The sequence below is a fragment of the Chinchilla lanigera genome, unplaced genomic scaffold (assembly GCF_000276665.1).
Source record: "Chinchilla lanigera isolate Chin_1 unplaced genomic scaffold, ChiLan1.0 scaffold00033, whole genome shotgun sequence".
Classification (NCBI taxonomy): domain Eukaryota; kingdom Metazoa; phylum Chordata; class Mammalia; order Rodentia; family Chinchillidae; genus Chinchilla; species Chinchilla lanigera.
In genome coordinates this window covers 20,327,237-20,349,418 of record NW_004955434.1, presented here as the reverse complement: position 1 = coordinate 20,349,418, position 22,182 = coordinate 20,327,237, and the positions used below count along the sequence as shown (strand labels likewise).

General features: G+C 40.6%; 1 protein-coding gene across 1 annotated transcript in view; it reads right to left on the bottom strand.

Moving 5' to 3' along the window:
* The window catches only part of Sh3gl2 (SH3-domain GRB2-like 2), a 48,594-nt gene extending 31,902 nt beyond the window's left edge, over positions 1 to 16,692 (bottom strand). The window contains exons 1-2 of the mRNA XM_013516394.1: positions 16,624 to 16,692; positions 5,225 to 5,297 (exon numbers count right to left, since the gene is read on the bottom strand). Of these exons, the coding sequence (XP_013371848.1) occupies positions 5,225 to 5,297; positions 16,624 to 16,632 (82 nt within the window). The 5' untranslated portion in view covers positions 16,633 to 16,692. The remainder of the gene's footprint in view (positions 1 to 5,224; positions 5,298 to 16,623) is intronic.
* Positions 16,693 to 22,182: the final 5,490 nt, after the last annotated feature.

The window sequence follows — 22,182 nt, the reverse complement described above, 5'->3', positions numbered from 1 at the left end:
ACGGGCTTACGGTGACCTGAGCCCTCGGGCACCACGGGCTTACGGTGACCTGAGCTCTCGGGCACCACGGGCTTACGGTGACCTGAGCCCTCGGGTACCACGGGCTTACCACTCCTACTGTGGAGTGTGTGCACAATGCTTTTCATGCTCAGACTGTTCCTTTTCTAACAAGAGCACCCATGCCTGCTGTTGCTGAGAAGGTGAATCAGCACAGCTCTCCTGGAAAACAGCATGCAGATGCCGCAAAAAAAAAAAAAAAAAAAATAGAACTACCAGGTGAGGCACGGATCCCACGGGTAGATATACTTCGGGAGGAAGTGGAATCGGCGCGTCAAGGATATATGTCTGCACTGCCATGTCACTGCATCACTACTAACAATACCTGAGAAGTGAAACAACCTAAGTCTCCATCAAGGGGTGAACAGTACACGTACACAATCGAACACTGTCTGCAACAACAGGGGTGAGCCTGAGGTGATGATGTGAATGAGAAAAGCCAGGCACAGGAAGATGGGTGCCGTATGATCTGACTTACAGGGCTAATACAGAAATAAATGATCTAGAAGTTGAGGGCAGAGTGGTGATGACCAGAGGCTGGAGGAGAAGGAGGCAGGGATGGAGAAACGTTGGGTGACAGGTACGAAGTTACAGTTAGACAGGTGTGAGAAGTTCTGGTGTATCACCTTTTGTGCAGTAGAGTGACTACAGATTTGTTCTGTATAATTAAAAAAGCTAAAAGGATTCAGAATGTTTTCACCATAAAGAAATGATAAATATTTGTGTAGACAGACATGTTTAACCTGATTTCAATATTATACAGTGGATGTACTAAAACATTATATGGCACCTCAATGTGTACACTTCTATGTTTTTATAAGTCAAAACCTCAATTTAAAAAGACTATTTTTTATCCAAGCATCCTGGAAATCTGCCCTGGCTGTGCTGCTCCAGTCATAGGCATTTTGCACTCTAAGCTGGAAGACTTTACAGCTCTGTTCCACACTGTCAAAGGCCCCACCTCATAGAGCAGAACTTCAGGCCTATGAGCCCACTCCTCCTGCCCTATCTCATCAGTTAGCTAGAATTGTCAGAAAAAATCTTTAGAAATAAGCTCTCTAAACTACTCTCCTCAGAATGCATATAACTTGTGCTATTAGACGCCTAAGATTCCTGAAGGGCTGGGCCCCATCCTGGTCTTACATTTATTCCCACCACAGCCAGAATTGACTTTTGCAATAAAGAAAATGCTGGTTACATATGTGGAAATGATCATTTTAGGGAAAGGAAAGCTTTCTCTTTCTCTTCTTTGCAAAAACAGTTTTATTATATTTGCTGTCAACTGTGCCTCATATTTATGTGTGCAAACATCTAAAAGCTTATTGGCTGCCTAGAACTGAGCTGGGGGGTAGGGATGTAGCAGTAAGACAGACACAGTCCTGTCCTCAGGGGAGGGGAAACAAAACCAAGCATATTATGGTACATATTTCAACAAGTGTGACACATGCCATTACTAAGAAGCAGCTAGGACTATGAGGAATACACTGACAGGGGCCAGGAAAGGCTTCTACATGGCCTTCGTGTTAGATCTGACAGAGGCCTGAATCTAACAAGGTAGGGTACTGTTACTGATTTGTGTCTAGACGACCCCTCAAAGCTTCATGCAGTCAGAGGTGGGGCTTTTTCAGAGGTGGCTGGACCTAAAGTGTGTAATGCTGGACTTAAGGGTGTGTGATAAAACTGACCCACTGTTTGGCACCGCCTAATCCCAATAGCCTAGATAGAATATAAAAGGGGCAGAAAGAAGCTGCCAAGGTCCCTTTCTTGCTCTTGCCTGCCTGCTTGCTACGGACTATTTATCCTCTATAATGCCCCTCTGCCATGCCACCCCGCCTTGGAGCCAGCCAACTGTAAAACTTGGAAACCTCTACGAACTGTGAGCCAAAAGAAACCTTTTCTCCTCTAACTCTGGGTGCCCAGTATTTGGCCTCAGCAATGAGAAAAGTAACTAAGACGGGTATGGTACACTCAGGCTGGCAGAGGGCCCTTTCAGCCATGTTGAAAATTTAAAACTTAATCCTAAAAGCATGAAAAACCACCGAGGGTTTTATGCAAGATAATGTGATCAGATTTGCCTTTTTAAATCACTCTGGAGGTAAACAAAAGTGAATGTGCAACCTTCAAACTATAAGTGTGTATATGTGAAAATTAATCAAAATCTCTTTGGTCATCATTTCAACTGGAACTCAGTTTTAAGAATATAAAATATGTGTAAGCTCCAAAACGTAAGATCTGAGACCCAGCCAACATCCTAGAATACTAATCTAACACAGGGTACTCTCAAGCTACCTCCCAATCATTGCTTTCCAGTGATTCTACTGGCCTGTCTATGCAAATTTGTATTTGGCATTAGTCCATGTTCTGAACTAAGCTGTATCTTGCTTATTCAGAACAAGTCCTCCTCCCTCCAGACTGCCTGGCCCAGACGTTCTCCCTGAAAGGCTGAGTGGTTAAAGTATTCGCTATGGTTGAATGTGGTTAAAGTATGCACTAGTTGGGAAATATTCCCTTTGATCTACTTGGATCGAGGACCGATTGCCTCTAGGAATTTTCCAAATTCTTGTGCCACTTCACAAGGGCTCATGGGTTCTGAGCAGCCAGTGGACTTGAGCAGCCACCTCCCAAGAGCTCTATGCCATGTCTACTCTCACAGCAGAAATCCACAGAGGCACTAAATCTTCTCGACCATGAGCCAACAAATACAGCTGGTACAAATTTTGTTTTGCTCTGAACTCTCTGGTTTTGACGCTGATTTGTATACAGTTGTGCACTGCCCCGATACAACTGTTTTCCTGAAATCCATCCGGGATTGCCTAATGATACCATTAATTGTTCTCCTTGGTCACAGATGTCCATTCAAGTCCCAAAGAATTTTAAAACTACTTTTAAACTTTTTCTCAGTTTTTATTTCTGTTAGTACCTACTAACACATACTAATCACACTCCTCATGGAATAAAACTATTATACTGGTAACTAATCCAAATATGTCATTTCCAAACATTTATGTAGATCTCTCCCAATTATTTCCTCCTTTATTCTTTTTATCAAAATAAAAATAAGTCTCACCATGTTCCCCTTCTGAGTTTCTACAGTACCCACTCGGAAAGTGAAAGACCCTTTACACCTGAACGAAACGAAAGCCGTTCTGCTCCGGGGCAGGGCCCCTGCAACAGGAAGTTCAGGGACTGAGGAAGCGGCTAGACCTGGGCTCCAGTCTTGGCTTCATCCCTTCCTCATTTCCCTGGCCCTTGTTTTTCTCCTTTACAAAATGGGGGTGTACTACAACATTCATTTTCTAGATCTAATCATTTCAAATTGATACCACAAACTGGGTAGCTCAAAGCAATAGAATATTTTCTCATTGGTCAGAACGGCAGACTTCTGAAATTAGGTGTCAGCAGGGTTGCTTCCTTGCAGAGGCTCCATGGTCAACTCCCTCCTTGGTTCTCCCAGACCTTCCAGCTCCCGGCGTTCCCCTGCATCCTCTTCTCATCCCTCCAGCACGCGTCTTCCTATGTTTATCTCCTCTCCTCCTCTGATAAGGACACCAGCCGTGCATTTAGAGCCTACTGCAAATCCAAGCTGAGCTCATCTCAAGATCCTTAACTAATGACGTTTGCAAAAACCCAGTTTTCAGTTAACGTCACATTGTGAGGCTCTGAGTAGAGCCGACACGGGGTGGACAACTGCCCGACTCGCTACACCTACCTGTGGTGGAGCGTAACCCATTACCCTCAGGAAAGCTGACGAGCCTCCACAGAGAGTTCACGGTACAACGGAATCTCAGCCCCTGTGTTTACACTATGGCTTGTTCAGCTGTGTTTTATGTTAAGAAAAATGGTTACTTTTAGAGAAGTGACAGTGTGCACAGCCATTATACCACTGAATGTGCTCTAGCACTCAGTGAGCACTTTTTTCTCTGCCTAGTCCTAAGCTCAGATTTGCAACAGTGACTTAGTGGCACAACTTGTATGTGAATCCCAAGAAACTGTGCATACTTCAAAGATACAGAGAAAACCCCGTTGGCCCTACACAGTGGTTACTTGTAAGCACAGCAAGTAGCTCTCTTTTCAAAACTCGACCTGTCACAGCCATTTAAATAGTAAGAAATAAAAGTGCGTCCCAGAGAGCTTTGCATCTCTGAGGAACATAAACATTATGAAGAATGCCGTGGGTAAAAGTCAGAAACTTGATTCTGTTATTCTTTACCTCATTTGCTAATGACCATCTGAAAATGTATCTGGTCTACTGTCAGTTAAATTCCTTTACCTTACCACACTGTCCTCCCTGGCATAATGTCACCTAGAATGTTTTTAAGAAGGACGGAAAAAAACAGACTCATCTTCAAAACAGCAGCTGTGCTGTCACAAGCGAACAAAGCTTCAGCCAGCAGGGGAAGGCAGCGGAGAGCTGCCCGCCTCGCTCTGCACTCCCCGGCCTCCTCTTACCTCACACCTTCCTCTTACCTCTTCCCACGGAGCTTCAATATTCACACTTACTGGGACTAAGCAGTTGCCCACATCTGAAACTCCCAAAAAACTGGTCTCAGGAATAAGCATTTTTCCTCATTTTTATCTACCTCACTTCAATACACCTGGTCTTGGCTGAAGTCCCTGCACCCTGCAGTGAGGCCCGGATAACTACAGGAAGGGTAAGAGGCCTACAGTACAGGCTGTTGTGTTCGCTCCCTGGGGCTCAGGGTATAGCCACAGTTTTACCTGGTTCTCTTTTCAAGGCATACGTCTATTATTTCTATTGCAATGCCTTTCTCTTAGAGTGTAACAGGTTAGCATGAAAAAATTCTCACCTGTGACACGTATGGGAAAGAATCAGAACCAAGGACAAACTTAATTCCATATCAGAAAAGACCCCCTCGTATTTCACAAACACTCTTCATCTCTACTTTTTCACACCTTATGGAATTGTTACATCTTATCTTAATATGCCACCCAACCTGTACACACATGCTGCTAAATATACTACGATTGGCTAAAACGATACAGATGCTCCAGTTACTTCGTTATGAGTTTCTACAAATACCCCACCTTACACCTCAAAGCGAAGTCACTGAACCTCCAGTGACGTGGACTGTGGAAGCAGATGCTCACCAAGCCTGACATGTCCATCCCAGAGAAGCTAAGGTTTCCTGTGGAAGACAGCCCTTACCTGGATTGGGCTGAAGGTATTCGATTGTCTTTGTCATTATCTCCATCACAGCCCTGCTGGTAACATCCACTTTCTGAAATGACAAAACAAACATTCTAAGTGCCAAAGTCATTAGCTTTAGCGCCTTTCGCTTCTCCTGAGTCTGTACACAACCACCAGACAGGCAACAAAGCGGTGACAAGTCCCGTAAGAGAAAGGGAGGGGCTTTGTGGAACCTTTGGGGAATAATGACTTCACACTCAGCGGCTGTCTATCAAGATCTGAAAAGTCCACTCACCCCAGAAGGAAGCTGGTCATTTCCTACTATTTATTTGAACGTACATTAATTATCTTCGGGTAAAAATAAGGTGGAGGCAGTCAAACACATTTTGCCCCCAGAAGCAATTTCTGGATGATGACAGCAGGCCAGGCATGGTGGCAGGTTTTGCCACCTAAAGAACAAGGCATGAGATAAAGTTATTTAACGTCTGAGAACATGCTAAGGACTTAAAACCTTCAGCATACAGTTGTAGTCAACCCTTGAATAGTTGGTAAATTGTAAAAAAAATCTTGGTGTCGCAGTCTATCTTGAAAAAGTGTGACTGGTGGACGACTGCCCACAGCGGTTTGCCACACCCTCCCTGCCAGGCCCTTCTCCCTGAGACAGAAGACAGGAGTTGCATAATGCACTTAGGTCCTATTTACCTTCACTATGGAACCCTGTTCTTATCGGTATGTTCAGCCACTCATTTAAGCTACAGGGCAAGTCACTGATGGAAATAAATGCCTCCTCTGTATGTGTATGCAATAGATGATACAAGATTTCTGAAGGTTATTCATTTAACAGTCAAATTCAGATAGCAATTAAATTCATAAGAATTACTGTTTGTTTGTGGTTTTGTTTTAATGGAGTTTAAGGGCTTCTCTTTGAAATCTAAGAAATTTCCATAATTTCTAGCACCCACATATAAAATCAACTTTGTATGTAGTAAGCGCATTCTCTTCCGCGATCTAGTCATTAAACATTTTAATTTTTCAGCTGGGTATGTGACTCACACCTGTAATCCCAGTACTCAGGAGGCTGAGGCAAGAGGATTACTGTGAGTTTAAAACCAAGCTAGGCTACAAATCAAGACCCTGTCTCAAAAAATAACACAAACCAAAAAAACAAAGATTTTAACTTTTCAATACTTAATAGTTTCCTCTTTCAAGAACAACTGGGATAGGCAAAGTGAAAAAAAAGAAGGAAGGGAAAAGAATACCTCCCCCCCACACACACACACACAAACGATAGCTAACATAATTATACTGCTAATTTCATTGAAAAGATCAGTTTGTGCTTATGTTAGTTGATTAATTTTGTTTGCCTATATCTTGTAATCTGAGCAACGACTTTGAAGACAACAATATGCAGTACATTAACCATTGTTTATTCCTTATCCTGCTTTGAAACTCTGCACTGTTTTTCTTTTTTTTTCTCTCTTTAAAATAAAAAAATTTTAAAGCTTAAAAAAAAAAGTTTCCTGTGCCATGGGAATCATATGACTGGTATGTTTGCTATTATGGGGCTAAATAAAGCAACACATTTTTCTTATGAATTTAAAAGTTCATAAAATTAACATTAAAAGTATCTTATTTTGGATATACCCATGGGTGAATCCTGTGTCTAGTCCTTTCAACTGACTCGTATTTTAAAAAGTCAGCTGGAGACCTGGGAGATACAATATTACAGTTTGTGTTTGGTCCCCAGTGGGAGTCTATTCTAAAGGACAACTGACAATACAGACTACCCCAGTGTCACCCGCACCTTGACCCAAGGCCCCTACAAAGGAGTCAGTGTCACCCACACGTTTATAGCCTTTGTGCTCACTCAGGAAGACTCCTTCACCACCTCTGGTTACCTAGCCCAGGCATCACTGTAGAGCACGCTCTGCGTAAATATTTTCGTGATGTGCACTCAACAGGGAACAGCTTTCAGCAAATTTGTTCGCTAAGCCCTTGCTCTTGCTTCAACTCTGGCAGATAATCATTTGGCAGAGTTAAAGAATGTAACAGGAAGAGACCAGCAGCACAACTAGCCCAACGTCTTCAGTTTTTAAATGTGAAATTGAGGCCAGGAGGGAAATGAGCTCCCTAAGGTTACGCAGCTAGTGTTAGTATGGGAGGTAAAGTAGTTCTCAGGGTAGTAGTTCTAACCAAGAGCATCGCAACTGAGTTGTCTCAGGACTACCTGCTACTCTCCAAGTCATCTGTTAGCAGGAGGCTTATTAACTTCTAATTTCCTTCTACTTCTACCATCAACAACATTCAGCTAAACTGTGCTATGTCAGCCACAAGTAAGCCGAGAGCCATAACCTGCTAATATCCTGACTGTGCCTTGCTTAAGGGACTTGCTACAAAAGCTATTTATAAATCCAAACTGGAAATACCTAGTACATATTCTTCCATTACCAGGCCTGATAAAGTTAACCTGACGAAGGTATATACATAGATCACTTATAAGCAAGAGCTTACTCCCAACTAAGAGCAACATAGTTTAACTTTGAACTTATGTCATACAGCTGTTCTTTCCCTCCGTTTCCAAATTTTTCAATTACTTGAAGTATGGAAGTTTTGATGCATCCTAAATTACATCATGTATTCTTATGAACTCTAAAGCATCTATCTTTAATTAACCTTGCCTGGGATTGCAGAAGGGAGCCAACGACAAGCAACATTTTGAAAAAAAATGTAAATAAAGTATGAAACTGAGATTATCCTAATGCATTATTACAGTTATTGTTTTGCAGTGTTCTTGGGATTCAGCCTGGAAATAAACTATAAACATGTATATATATCTATATATATATAGGGTGATACGTTGTGTCAACTTGAGAAGTTTAGAAGTTTAACTAAGCAACCAGCAGGGGGCCAAGGTCCTCACTTTGTAAACATCCTCACTTGTAAACATCCTCATGCTGTGCAAGAGGAGGGCAGGGAGATGGTGTGCGTTTTGCACCAGCCCAGGCGGGTTGGGGCGACTGCCTGCTGACAATACAAGGGAGGGAAAGAAGCTTGCTCCCCACTTTTTCTCTTGCTGCTTTTGCTGTCTTCTGCTGCCTTGAACTGTTGCCCTGGGCCATGCCACCCTGCCTTGGTGCCAGCGGATTATGGACTGAAACCTCCACCAACTGTGAGCTAAATAAACCTTTCCTTCCTTAATTCTGGGCACCGGGTATTTTGTCTGAGCAAGGAGAGAAAAGTAACCACGACAGTGTAACCTACAGGAAGCTGTCTGCATGGAATTTCAGACCAACCAGAAAGGCGTCTTTAAGGCTGACCCTGCTTGGCTTTCAGCTGTCCTCACAGCTCTACAACAGCTGGAGAGTCCCTTAGCCCACGGATCACATCTCCTTCACCACCACCCCGGGAAGCAGACACCCACTACATGGCAGGCACCATTTATCACCAGGGAGTTATGTTACTCTGTGCATGCTGGCTGGATCTTCACTCCTTTCTCTCCCATTTGACACACACTGCTGCAGCCCAAGTCAGAGTGGCACCAGTAAACTGGGAGTATGCCTATACTGTGTATGCCTGCCTGTACTGTGATCCAAATACTCTGGGAAGCTGAGGCAGGAGAACCACAAGTTCTCATCTGGACAGTTTAGTGACTTAGCAAAACCTTGTCTCAAAATAAAAATTAAAAAAGGCTGGGGATGTAGTTCATTGCAAAGGTCCTGAGTTCTATCCTCAGTACTAAGATAAAAAACAAAAACAGTGATATCATCAGAAAGTACTATTGTTAGTAACAAATTACTTGCTACAAAACTTAACAGAGAACGAATTTGCTTCACAGGACAGGAACTCTGAGAACTGTGGGAACTATGCTATAACACAGGCAGTGGCAGGGAATTCAGTGACCTCTGGGGTTGTGCAGAACTGAACTCAGTAACTGAGCATATGAAGGTGATGACCGTGCACAAGGTCTCGTCAGCTTTTCCCCATAGCCCACTTCACCAACAATCCTCACTGGTTTTCTCTCATTTGGAACAATATTCTTTTTGTTCTTTCTCATCATATTTTTCTTAAAATCTGAAGCTGCCCCTTCAGAAGAATTCAATGTTTGTTAAATGGCTACACACACACTTCCAATCCTAGGGCTGTTTCAACAGAAGGAGTTTCCCAGGACACTAACTGCTAAAAGACACTTGCTCTGCTAGCACTGTTACCCGTTATGCGGGGACAAGAGAAGATTTCAGGATTTAGCACAGACTCTCTCCTCCAGGAAGCGTCCACTGATCAGCCCAGCCTGGGTGAGGCATCTCTCCTAGGTCTTCCATGGGAATCCTCCCCAGTGCATGAAGTACTGCTATGTCCTCTTAACTCCTGACTTATGAACCTTTCCCTCCTCTTGTCCCAATCAAAACTAGAAACCCCTTGAAGGCAGATATGGTTCTTACGCATCTTTGTAATTCTACTACCAAGCACGCAGCTAGGGCTGCCCTTAAGAGAGACAACCTCTAGGAATATCCACTTCTCCCAGCAGTGCTGCTTGATGCAGAGCTCTAATTTATTTCATTTTGTTGCCTAATTGCACCTCTGAGAATACAGCCAAAAAAGGTTTCTCTATCTCATGTTTGATAATCAGAAAACCAACTGTGAAAAGGTAGTCCTCTGTAGACTTGGGAATACTGAGCTAAAGTATTTTTATGAAGTACAGACAAATTAACAAGAGAAAAGATGTGAAATTCTGAATCCCAAGAAATTGCTTTTCAATTACCACAGAAATCCTATAAAGCATGGAGAGAAGATACAAAAATTACAATAGTCACAAATAAGGCAAAAATGTATGGAATAAAACAATATTTATACTGCACTGAAATCTAAGTCTTCATTTACTTAGGTAAAAACTCAATACCCCACTGCCACAAATAGACTGATCAACTAAAAGAAAAACCAACTATGAAACATCAGAACTGAACCACGCTTTTGAACAAATGGACTGAGTAGATGTCTACAGAGTGGTCTGCCCCACAACATCAGAATACACGTTCATCTCAGCTGCACATGGGATTTCTCCAAAGTAGACCACAAACTATCTCATAAACCATGCTTAAGTAAATGCAAAGGAACTGAAATTATCCCATGCACATTACCAAGCCATAGTGAAATAAAATTGGAAATCAATGGCAAAACACCCCCACAAGAACTTCAAAAACACAAGGAAATTAAATATGTTGCCAGAACAATCAATGCGTCACAGATGAAATTAAAGAAGAAACTAGACAGTTTTCACAATTAAATAATAATGCCAATACAACATACCAGAATTTATGGGACACAACGAAAGCAGTCCTATGAGGGAAATTTATGGCAGTGAATATCCCTAATAGGAAGACAGAATGAGATCAAATAATCAACTTAATGTTCACCCTCAAGCATCTAGAAAAAGAACAGCAGGTCAATCCCAAAGCTTGTGTGAGGGAGAAAATTATAAAGAGCAGAGCAGAAATTATTGCAGTGGAGACTAGAAAACAATATAAAGAATCAATGGTACAAAAAGATGGTTCTTTGAAAGATTAAATAAAGCTGACAAACCCTTAGCCAAAATTACCAAAAGGTAAGACTCAAATCCATACAATTATGAATGAAAAGAGTAAAATCACAATGGATCTTGCAGAAATCCAGAAAACCATCTATACCTACTTCGAGAACTTGTTTTCTAAAAAGGTGGAAAATGCTGAAGAAATGGACAGATTCCTAGAGATATATGAATTGCCAAATGAATCAAGAAGATAAAAATTTCTAAAAAAACATCGATCAGTGAAATTTAAGATGTAATTAAAAACCTACTGACAAAGAAAAACCCAGGTCCTGACGGATTCACACCTGACTCCTACAAGAAATTTAGAGAAGAAGTAATCTCACCACACCTCCAACTCCTTAACAAAACTGAAAGGGAAGCAATACTCCCAAATTCATTTCTGGAAGCTACTATTATCCTGATACCAAAACCAGAGAAGGAGCCAACTAAGAAAGAGAACTACAGCCCAGTCTCCCTAATGAACATACATGCAAATATCCTCAGTAAGATACTGGCAAACAGGATGCAACAACTCATCAAGAAGAATATACATCACGACCAAGCAGAATTCATTCCAGGGATGCAGGGATGGTTCAACATATGAAAATCAGTAAATGTAATACAGATTATTAACAGAGCCTAGGACAAAAACCAAACGATCATCTCAATAGGTGCAAAAAAGCTTTAGACAAAGTCCAACACCCATTCAAGATAAAAACCCTACAGAAAATTTGAATACATGGTCTTTATCTCAATCTGATAAAAGTCATATGTAACAAACCAACAGCCAACATCACACTGAGTGGACAATAACTGAAAGCTTTCACTCTAAAATCAGGAACAAGGCAAGGATGTCACTATCACCACTCCTATTCAATGTTCTGGAAACATTAGCCAGAGCAATTAGACAAGAGCAAGAAATAAAAGGAATAAGGACAAGAAAGGAAGAAGTAAAATTATCATTATCTGCAGATGACATGATACTCTACATGGAAGACCCCATTTTAATGCATCCCAATGAAAATACCAATACCATATCTCTTAGAATTAGAAAAAATAATCTTAAAATTCATTTGGAAATGGGGTCCAGAATACAAAAAAAAAAAAAAAAAAAATTCTGGGCAACAAAGGCAAGGCTGGAGGCATCACAATCCTTGACTTGAAATTATACTGTAAAGCTACTAATTATACAGGAAAAAAAAAAAAAAAAGAAACAGACCCAAGGATCAATGGAACATATTAGAAGTTGCAGAAACAACTCCAAATATACTCAGCCACCTTATCTTTCACAAAGGAGCCAAACACCTTCAATGAAAGAAAGCCTCTTTAATGGTGCTAGAAAAACTAATTTTCCCCATGCTAAAGATTTAAACTAAACCCATTTATTTCACCATGCACTACACTAAAATGGAAATGGATCAAAAGATCTAAATACGAAAACAGAAACACCAAATCTACTTGAAGATAGAGTACACAGAACTCTTGAAGACATTGGTGTAGGCAAAGACTTTATGAACAACACTCCAATCAAACAGGGAATATCACAAAGAATCAACACTTGGGATCTCATCTTATTAAAAAGCTTTTACAAAGCAAAAGAAACTATCAGCAGAATTAGACACCAGCCACAGTGTGGAAAGACATTTTTTCCAGCTGTTCCTCAGACAAAAGACTAATAATATCTAGAATAATAAAGAATTCAAAAAAATCAGATCCCCCAAACTTAAAGACCCAATCCAAAAATGGGCATCTGAAATGAATAGAGACTTTTTAGATGAAAAATACAAATGGCAAATCAATATATTAAAAAAATGTTCAACATCTCTGGTTATTTGAGAGATGCAAATTAAAACAATGCTGAGATTCCATCTAACCCAAGAAAGAATGGCTATCATCAAGAAATCAACCAATAACAAATGCCGGTGGGGCTGTGGGGGGAAAGAAACCCTTCTCCACGGCTGTGGGAGTGCAGACTGGTCCGACCATTGTGAAAATGATTGTGGGTAATCCTCAAAAAACTAAAAACCCAGCTACTCCCCTTCTGGCTGCGTTCCTGAAAGAATTAAAGCATCAGACCTCAGTGACACATGCATGCCCATGTTCACAGCAGCCCAGTTTGTAAATAACCCAAATGCCCATCAACCAACGAATGGATGAAAAAGATGTGCTTTTTTTTTTTTTTAATATAATGGAGTGCTACTCTGCCATAAAGAAAGGTAAATTTGAGACATTTCCAGCTAAATGGATGCATCTTGAGACCTTACTCTTAAGTGAAAAAAATCCGACACACCTGTTTAAATACTGCATTGTTTTTCTTGTATGAGAAACCAAAAGTGTGAGCAGGGACCAAAATGTATAGCAGATATTGGGAACAGGAACAAAATATCATGTGAGAAGGGGAACAAGAGATGGGGGGAGGGGTAAAAAAGAAGGGACAGGAAAAAAAAGAACAGAAGGAAGCAATGATATTTATTACAGCATCATTTGTAAGAGTAAGACAATGGCAATTACATCATCATTCACCAAGAAATAAAAGGGTAATTCATTTATAATAAATAAATAAATATTTTAAAAACTCAAATGTGAGCCGATTCTTCAAACAGCCGGAAATTTACTTTATTACAGGAATATCTAGGTTTTTAAATACAAGCTTCAGAAAATTTCTATGAAGTAGGAAATGCACATTTTATACTTTATCTTCAGACATCACAGGATATCTGTGGACATGTGCTTAAAGTGAAATACTTGCAACATTCTCTTTTATTTTAGTTTGTAAGAGAGGTAATAAAGAGTTCAGCACAAAATAAGTCTGCAAGGGTCTAATCAGTTGCCCTGTGATAAACTTCACTCTGCTCCAGATCTGCCATTCTTTTTATTTTAAGAAGCAGAAAGTGAGTCTGGGCCTAGTGAGCAAGTCCTGGCTGCTGCTAAGGCGGACGGATGTCAAACGCTGATGCTTCGTTCCAAACCCCTCAGTAACTGCTTAGTATCTCACATCATGGTAGCGCACTACAGGCCCTCGCAGGAGGTGAGGGGGGAAGAGCCCCAAAGGAGTAGGAGAAGACAACACAAGACTGGTCCTAGACCAACACTGACGCAAATTAACGTACCCTTAGGGCTGCTCATGATGAGGGATGAGGAGGCCCAATACTACTATTTCAGTGAATGGAGGGGTCAAGTCAACTCATTCCGGGAGTGTGTCTCACTGTCTGGAGACTCCGATTCTGTAAAAGCAGGATGGGTAGAGTACTACTTCCAGAACAATGAGCATCGGCACTTCGCAGCTTTGGTTGAAGATAGGTGATACATAACCATGCAAAGATGAGGAATAAGGACCGACACAGGCTTCAGTCCCATCAGGGAAAGTAGCTGCTGGGTGTGAGGTGTAGTAGGCTGGTTTCCCAGACTGCTGGCTAAGAGTAAGGACTCAAGCATAAAATTTCTCCACCAGAAATAGGTAGCCATCAGCAAGGTTAATCTCAAGAATTTGGTAAAATGACTGGCTAGATAAATACTATGCATAATCGTTTCACCAGACCCCTCCCTATTGGCAACTTGCATGTTATTTCCTACCAACTGAAAAAGCAGAGCTAGACCACCTTAGGCTGTTGTCTATGGCAGATTCTCATGAGAGCTCAGAAGACCAGAAAGCCAATAAAGACCAGGCTCCAGTTTCTACTGGGAAGAACGACTGCACTGGCTGTTGGATTCCAGAGGATGTGTGTTATGCCTTGGCAGAAAGTTTGTCTGCATTTTGCTCATGTCCAGTGATTTTACCTGAGACTGACAGTAAGGGCAGCAGACTAATTAATCCTGTAGAAAAAATTTTAAGGCAGTTTAATGTTAAGGCAGTGGCATGGCTACTGTTGGGGGCTTTTAGCCTAATCTATGTTGAGAATCAAGACCAAGAACACAGCAGAGTGATTTAAAATGGGAGTTTGGCCAAAAAGGAAGCTCCAATAAAGCTGTAGACTGCAAAGACAGAGCACAGGAGATCTGACTGCAGAGAAGGAACAGGAGAATAGAAGAGATGGCCTGCGGGCATCACAAGCAGCAGCAGGACTCCACCTTTTGCAGTCTCAAAATTGCAAAAGTGAAAGAGAGAAAAGAGAGCCCTAGAGCACCACGTTCCAGAATGACAGCGGAGAGAATTCATTCCTCAGAATTGGGTCCAGTGCTCAGAGATCTAGGCACTCAGCCCCTACAGCCAAGAGTAGGGGTTGCTCGCTCTCGCTCTCTGCTCTCTTGCTGCTTTGCTGTCTTCTGCCGCCATGAACTGTTGCTTCTGTGCCCTGTGCCACCCTACGCTGGAGCCAGCCGATTATGCACTGAAACCTCCACATACTGTGAGCTAAATAAGCCCTTCCCCCTTTAACTTTGGGTGTCAGGTATTTTGTCTCAGCAACAAGAGAAAAGAAACTAAGACAAACATCATGGCAGAAGAGCAGGGTGGAAAAAAGTTGCGCATCTCCTGACAGCCACAAAGAAGACAGTGAAGGAAAGAGCTAGACAGGAAGAGGTAGCAGACCAGACATAAAGTCCCGGTCATGCCCCCGCCGTCTCCTTCCTCCACTAGGCTCACCCCTGTTCCCATCACCTCCACCACTGCCACCAAACTACGATCTCATCAATGAACTGGTCCACTGGATGAACTCAGAACCCAAGAGCTGGCAACCAAGCCCTCAGGGCAAGAGTTCTGAGAGACATTTCAAACTCAAACCACAGCAAGACAGAAAGAAAGGTCTGCTGAGTTCATCAGTGGATTTCATCCAGGTGGCTAAAAATACAGTGAAAAAACACTTAGGAATGTACTTCACACACATGACAAGAACACCAAAATTTGAGGTATCCCACTGGAAATGATGTGGGCTAAGAAAAGTACCAAGCCCCTAAAAACTTTCCAGTAGAATTCAGAATATAGTGAAAACACTTTGTTACAATACTGCACAGAAGTAATATTCTCAATAATGCTTAAATGTGGTTTCCAAGTATTAGAGGCTTAGAATCTTCTCTTCTACTCAAGTACAAGACTTGTACTTCTAGATCCATTGCTCCCCAGCAATTTAACAATAGAAAATAGAAATATTTCTGTGTATAATCCAACACACCCTCTCTTCATCATAAGCCTAAAAATCATTTGCTATGAACATCCCCAAAGTGAAGCAAAAATATGGTTATCCCAAAGAGAAATGAAACGAGTTATTATGGAGAACCTGCAACCTTCCAGGCAGAGTGCTAAAATCAGTTATGTTATTTTTAATCTTTAATAAAATAGCTCCAAGTGGGTATTAGTATTCTCTCTTTCCTTTCATTACACACAGAAAGGCCCCAAGCAATACATGGACTTTGCAATGAACATCAAAATGGGCGGTGGGGTTTGGGCGCAGGTCAGGCAGGCTCCAAAACCGCCTTCTTTCTACTACTTCCTGCTGCCTCTGGCTGGCACCATCCTGTCAGGAACATCCTCTACAGCAAGAAAGGGACACAAACGCCCCTTCCCAAACATCTGTGGTACCATATCCACACCTCTCCTTTTTGCTCTCTAGCTCCCACCCCCCAGAATTTCATCCCCGGGTCCACATTATTCTTATCCATACATTATGGCAAAGCGATGCAAAAATCTGCAACAGTATGTTATGACATGCCACCTTCCTTGAGGTGTTATTTGTAGGACAGTCCAAAGGTAACACAGGACACTTCACATTTTCTGTTTTAAAATTTACACTAAGCAGAAAGTATTTTTAAAAACAACATCATGTATTCTAAATGGACACCCGCAGGGAATCACAGCCCATTTCCCTCTCTCTACGGTGGGTAATTTTGTGTCAAAGGGAGGACTGTGGTGAGGACTTACCCTCTCCATCTCTTTGAAGTCATCATCGAGCTTGGTTCCTTCAGCTCCTCCAACCTTCTCACTCACTTTCTGTAGAAAATAACACAAGAGAATTATTATAAATAGTCCCTTTCATAAAGATGTATTAAAATTGTAACCACTTTCAATGTCACCTAATGTAATCTTACAACCACTCTGTGATTTATGGATAGTCCTTCATAGCAGGAGACTGGCTCAGAAGGGTCAAGCAACTTGCCAAAGGTCATGTACCTTACAGATATTAGAACAGTTCCAACTTCTATCCCATGATCTCAAACCTGGAGCTCTTTCTACTACATAAACATTATACAGAATCGCTGGAATTTTTCTTATAAAGTTCTTAGGAAGAAGAGCATCATACAGCCATTATTTTCTTCTGCTAATGGATCTAAAATGTTAGCTTGGTAGAAAATTGCTATTTCTTCTACCTATTCCTCCACTGGCGACTGAACAGATAACCACAGCATATACCAAACTATTAATGTAAAAGAAATTAAATCAGCCCAACTTATCTTCAGATAAAAAGATCTGAATGCCAGCCTTACAGAGCTCCCTGTTGCTGTCTGTATCCTTACATATATAGAACAAACTAGGTGAAAATGTTGAAAGGATTTCCTTTCTATCCTATCACACATTATCGCATATTTTATGTTTATGAATTAACATGCAAATTATCAATTTTGACTTAAAATTCATATTAATAAAAACTAAATATCCTATGCTTTTCAAAAATAAAAATTCAAATTACATGTAAGGAAAAACAGGAACATTGCAAACACAGTAATATTGAATGCTAATGAAATGACTCATTCTCCTTAAAATAAACTAACTTTGAAGGCTGATGGATGTTTTCCCCAAGGACCTCATATATTACATAAACTTATCACACACAAACAGTGAAGAATAATTTCTGCTTTCTTTCAGTAGCCACCAGGTTGAGTCCTTCTAGGGGATCCCACCCTGGCCACGTTGCAACAATCTCAGCAGCAACCTGAACTGTTCATTGAGTATGCTTCATCTCTCTTTTTAAGGGGGCCTCTGGATACACAGATCTAGCTCCTGAGCATGGAAGCTCTGACAGCCCCTTGTTGGAGCTTGAGGCATATTTCTTACTCTCTCTGTCCATCCTTTACTGCTGCTTTCTACCATCAAGGAAACCTTCAGGACAGACTACTTTTAGAAAGGCTGAAGACTTGGAATGCTTCACCATCCCAGCTCTGCATACCAGATGCCACTTCCTTTTGCATCAGTAGTAACAAGAAGAATATAACCTAGGGATACAGCGGGCATTGACTGGTTCTTCTACTCTTTGGCAGCCCCATGTAGCTGTTATGAAAATTATGTGGCATAGCAACCATAACAACCTGTATCTGAACCCACAAGGTACGCATCAAACCCTAGTTCCCTTCTCTTACCAAGAAAGTATGTGTCTGCTTATAGTATTATGGTTTCTCTCATCAGTTTATTTAACTGTCATTTCATACTTGGAGAAGAAGCTATCATTTTTCACTAAAATAATATAATCTTAGGGAGAAAAAGGTCAGTAATTCAAACTGAAAGTTTAACTAGTGTTTTTAATTTGTATCGCTGACACTGTTGTGTTCCCTAAGTGTGTAGAAGAGATATTATTACTATGCTGCACACAAAGAAACTGAGGGTTGCATAAATTAAGCTCTCCGTGGTAGGCATTTTTAGCTAGGAAGAGGTGGAATCAGGACCTGAATGCAGGTTTTCCATTCCAACCCTCAGGCGTCTTTAGGTCCACAGAAGGGCTTCAAGCACCGCTTCAAGGCGCTGTCCGTGGTGCTGCACTTCCGTGCCTGGTGTCAGATTTGATTCAAAAGGCCAGAGGAGGGTTCACTCACTTGACTCTATCTCTAGTATCAGCCTTCTCACTTCACCTGTGCCTTAAGTGATGCTGACTATCACGTACTCCGCAGTTTGCAGATTCAGGCTTTGCCTAACAATGACACTACCCTATCTGAACCAGCACCCATCTTCTCTGCCTGCATCCTAAAAGATTTTTACCAAACCTGAGATGAGAGAGGAAAATAAGAGAGGTTCTACACTGGAATTCAGTTTAGAGCCCCTTCGTGGAATTCCAAGTCCCAATCACTTGACTTTCATGTTCATGTTCAGGTTTAAATTACAGGAAATTAGTAACAGAAGAGAACTTAAATGTTATTAATACCAGATTGCCCCATCACCAAATTTTTACTGTATTACATTCATTTCCTCCCATTTTGCAGTCTCATTTTTGTCAAAGAGGATCATGACAGCTACCCTCATATGAACTGTAAATGGCACATTTAGTTTCATTTGTAAAATGTACACAAAAGCATTTACTGCAAAATACCCTTTTATGTAAAATTAGGATAATCACATTTTAATGACTTCATCCAAATTACAAGGGCTTACATTACACTTCCTGTATCACACTGCTCAACTGAGAGCAGCTTCCTTCCTCCCCCACCATTTGCATTCATCAACAGCTCAGCACCACAGTCGCTGGCTCACTATATCCAGTGGAATGCTGAGTTAACACTGGCCATCAGTAACCTAAAACTAGCCCTGCAAACTCACAATAATGCCAGTTCGTCAGTCACTTCCTTTATAACCCCGCACACCAAACAATAACTTCCGTGGAAGTAGAACTGAAAGGAAGGTAAGGAGAGAGACAGGAGAAGAGAGCAGGGCAGCACAAGACACACAGCAAGAGAGATCACCTCTTTTTTCTACAGAAACTGCCTTTTACGTTGTTCTAAGAGGAACAGTTCACCAAGCACAGTGAATGATGCTAGGCACTAGACACTGATACTGGCCTGACTGGTTAGTTGATATAAAAATTTCTCATCTAATCATATTCCTGAGGGGGGAAATGTATTACTCAAAACGACATCTACGTTACTCTCTGGGCTATTTTTCTAAGTCACAAAAGATCTAAATATACCAAGGCACTGAACTAAACACTGGGCTACATAACAACTGAGTCACTGCTTAGGAAAATGGCGAATATCTTCTGTCCCTTGAGCACATGTTACTAAACTTCACTTGTCATATGCACAAGAAGCAGAGTGAAGAATAAAGACTCTCAGAGCCCATCTGGCCAGTAACAAAGACATTTGTTTTCTTCACCTCGTACCATTTAAAATTTTGTATTATTATTTTCAGTGAGGTAGCTTCTAAAACAAAGATTTCATGATGAATTTTCCTGATGCTGTTTAACATTATTTGACTAAAAGATTGCTACTTGAGGAATGAATGACCTATTCAAACAAACTTTAGGAAATATCTGAATTAAACAGAACAGTGAAAGTGAGCCAGTGTGTGCTTCTGTACCATGTACAAACCCAAAACAATTCCTGAAAATAATTCCACAGTCCTTTCTAGAAACCTAAAAGTATTGAGAGTGCGAGATCTTCAATGGGACCCTTTCAGTACAGCACTGAGAGCTTGTACTTCAGATCTTAGCTTGAACTTCCCATGTATTCTGTATTCTCAGAAATCCTACCATACTCTAGTTTCTTATCATGTTCTCACAAGAAGGCTCAAAAAAAATCTGTCAAATTGGATTGCAAGGTACTTTTGAGAATATTGCCATTAAGATGAGAGAGGGAAAGATGCCATACAGTGGGATAAATAAAATTAATCACCTCACTTAGGGACGGTTTTTCAAAATGGCACAAATTCCAAGAGAAAATAAATAATGCAATAGGCTCAGTTTTAAATTACGTCTTTACTTTGCATCTGCAGCAGTGACTGGTTCATGCTATTTTCTCCTGTACCACATAAGAAAAATGACAAAGGGAATCAGCAGCAAGAGACATCTTAAATAAACAGCTGCTACTCTCAGCCCAAAGGATTCTGCACTGCTTTCCAGCAATGATTCATCCACCCTCAAGTTATCTGTCATCTCCAGACAAGAAACACTTCATCTTCCACTGCAGTCTTGATTCTTTCCAGCGATGCATTCTGCATTCTAAACTCTGAGAAGCTACCTGCAGTTATCTCCAATAAAGGTCTTCTAGAGGTCCACAACAGCACTGACACTTAATAGGCTTAAGACAAATACTACTCGAACAATCCCACACCTGCGAAGTTATTTATCTACTAATTTCCCATTTTTGCTGTTTTATCTCCTATTGTTCAAGCCAGATTCCCTTACCATCTATAAGACGTGTTTGGCTTATTTCCTCTATTTTATACCTGAATCTACTTCCTTTTTTTACTCTTCAAGTCACTGAGTATATTAAATGCTCATTCAGATTTCACCTCCCCTACCATCTGTGATTATCCAGCCTAGCTGTAGCTATCATCCTTTGAGCTCTTAATGAGACTCATTTGTTGGACGATCTGAAACTACGTAATGAGCAAAACTGCTGAGGGTTTTGCTCACCTGACCTGTAAGATGGTAAAGGCAGGATGCATGCTGCATGCATTTTATTTGAATACATCTGACACTTCAGTACCAAGTACAATGATTTAAAGCAGAAAAAAATTATCTCAGTGAGTTATTCTTAAACCAAAACTTTAATGTAAGTTAAAAGGAGAACACTTGACTGAGTTAGCATCAGTTTTGTACTTACTTTATAAGAGTATAGTCTCTCCTCTAAAACTAATATCCTTCGCTATCAGAACAGCCGTAAAATTAGGAAATTCAAGTATGATGTATATTTTATTTATACCCAAGGCTGAAGGAAATTCTATCTTCATTGTAACAATCCTACATTTATCCACTATGTTACTTTTAGTATAATTACAATTCAATTATTACATTATTCCTACTAATCTCAATGCTACCTAAGTATAGGATACGTGTTTTAGCTTATTTGCATATATTTATATACATATGTTGGTATATTTGTGTGAATGTGTATAATCATACATTTATGATTGAAAGTAAGTATGTTCCCAAAATGCCTTTTACAAATCACTAAAATTTTGTGATTATACTACATGTTTACTCATATTAAGACAGAATTACTTTAACATTCAAATTAAGCATAGCTTGTTTTTAAGACCAGAAATCATAACACATATATTACCCTATTAGCATTATTATGCTAATCTGCATAATAGCACAACACATAAAATATGTTTAGTTACAAAGAAATCTCACTGACAATTCATTAATTGAAAGCCACAGAGGCAAAGGTTTTAAACTGAATTCGAGTCAAGACATAAATTTCAGTCTCAACAATGTTACTAGTAGCTGCATAAAAGAGAAAACTCATAAACATTCAGTGTCTTGATTTCTTAAGAAATAAAAACCAACTTTATTTAATACTAGATTTTTTAAAAGAATTATGCCAAGAGTACATGTGTAAGAGAACTCCGTAAACTAGTAAAGCTCAATATTAAATGATGATTATGTGACCTCCCTTTCTCTCTCCTCCCCTTCTATTTCCATCCCTCCCTCTGCAGTGAGAAGGAACCCAGGATGATATGTATGTTAAGCAAGTGCTCTACCACTGAGCTACATCCCCAGACCAAGGATTACTGTATTGATAAACCATCTTATTCGCATGAAAGTTGCACTAA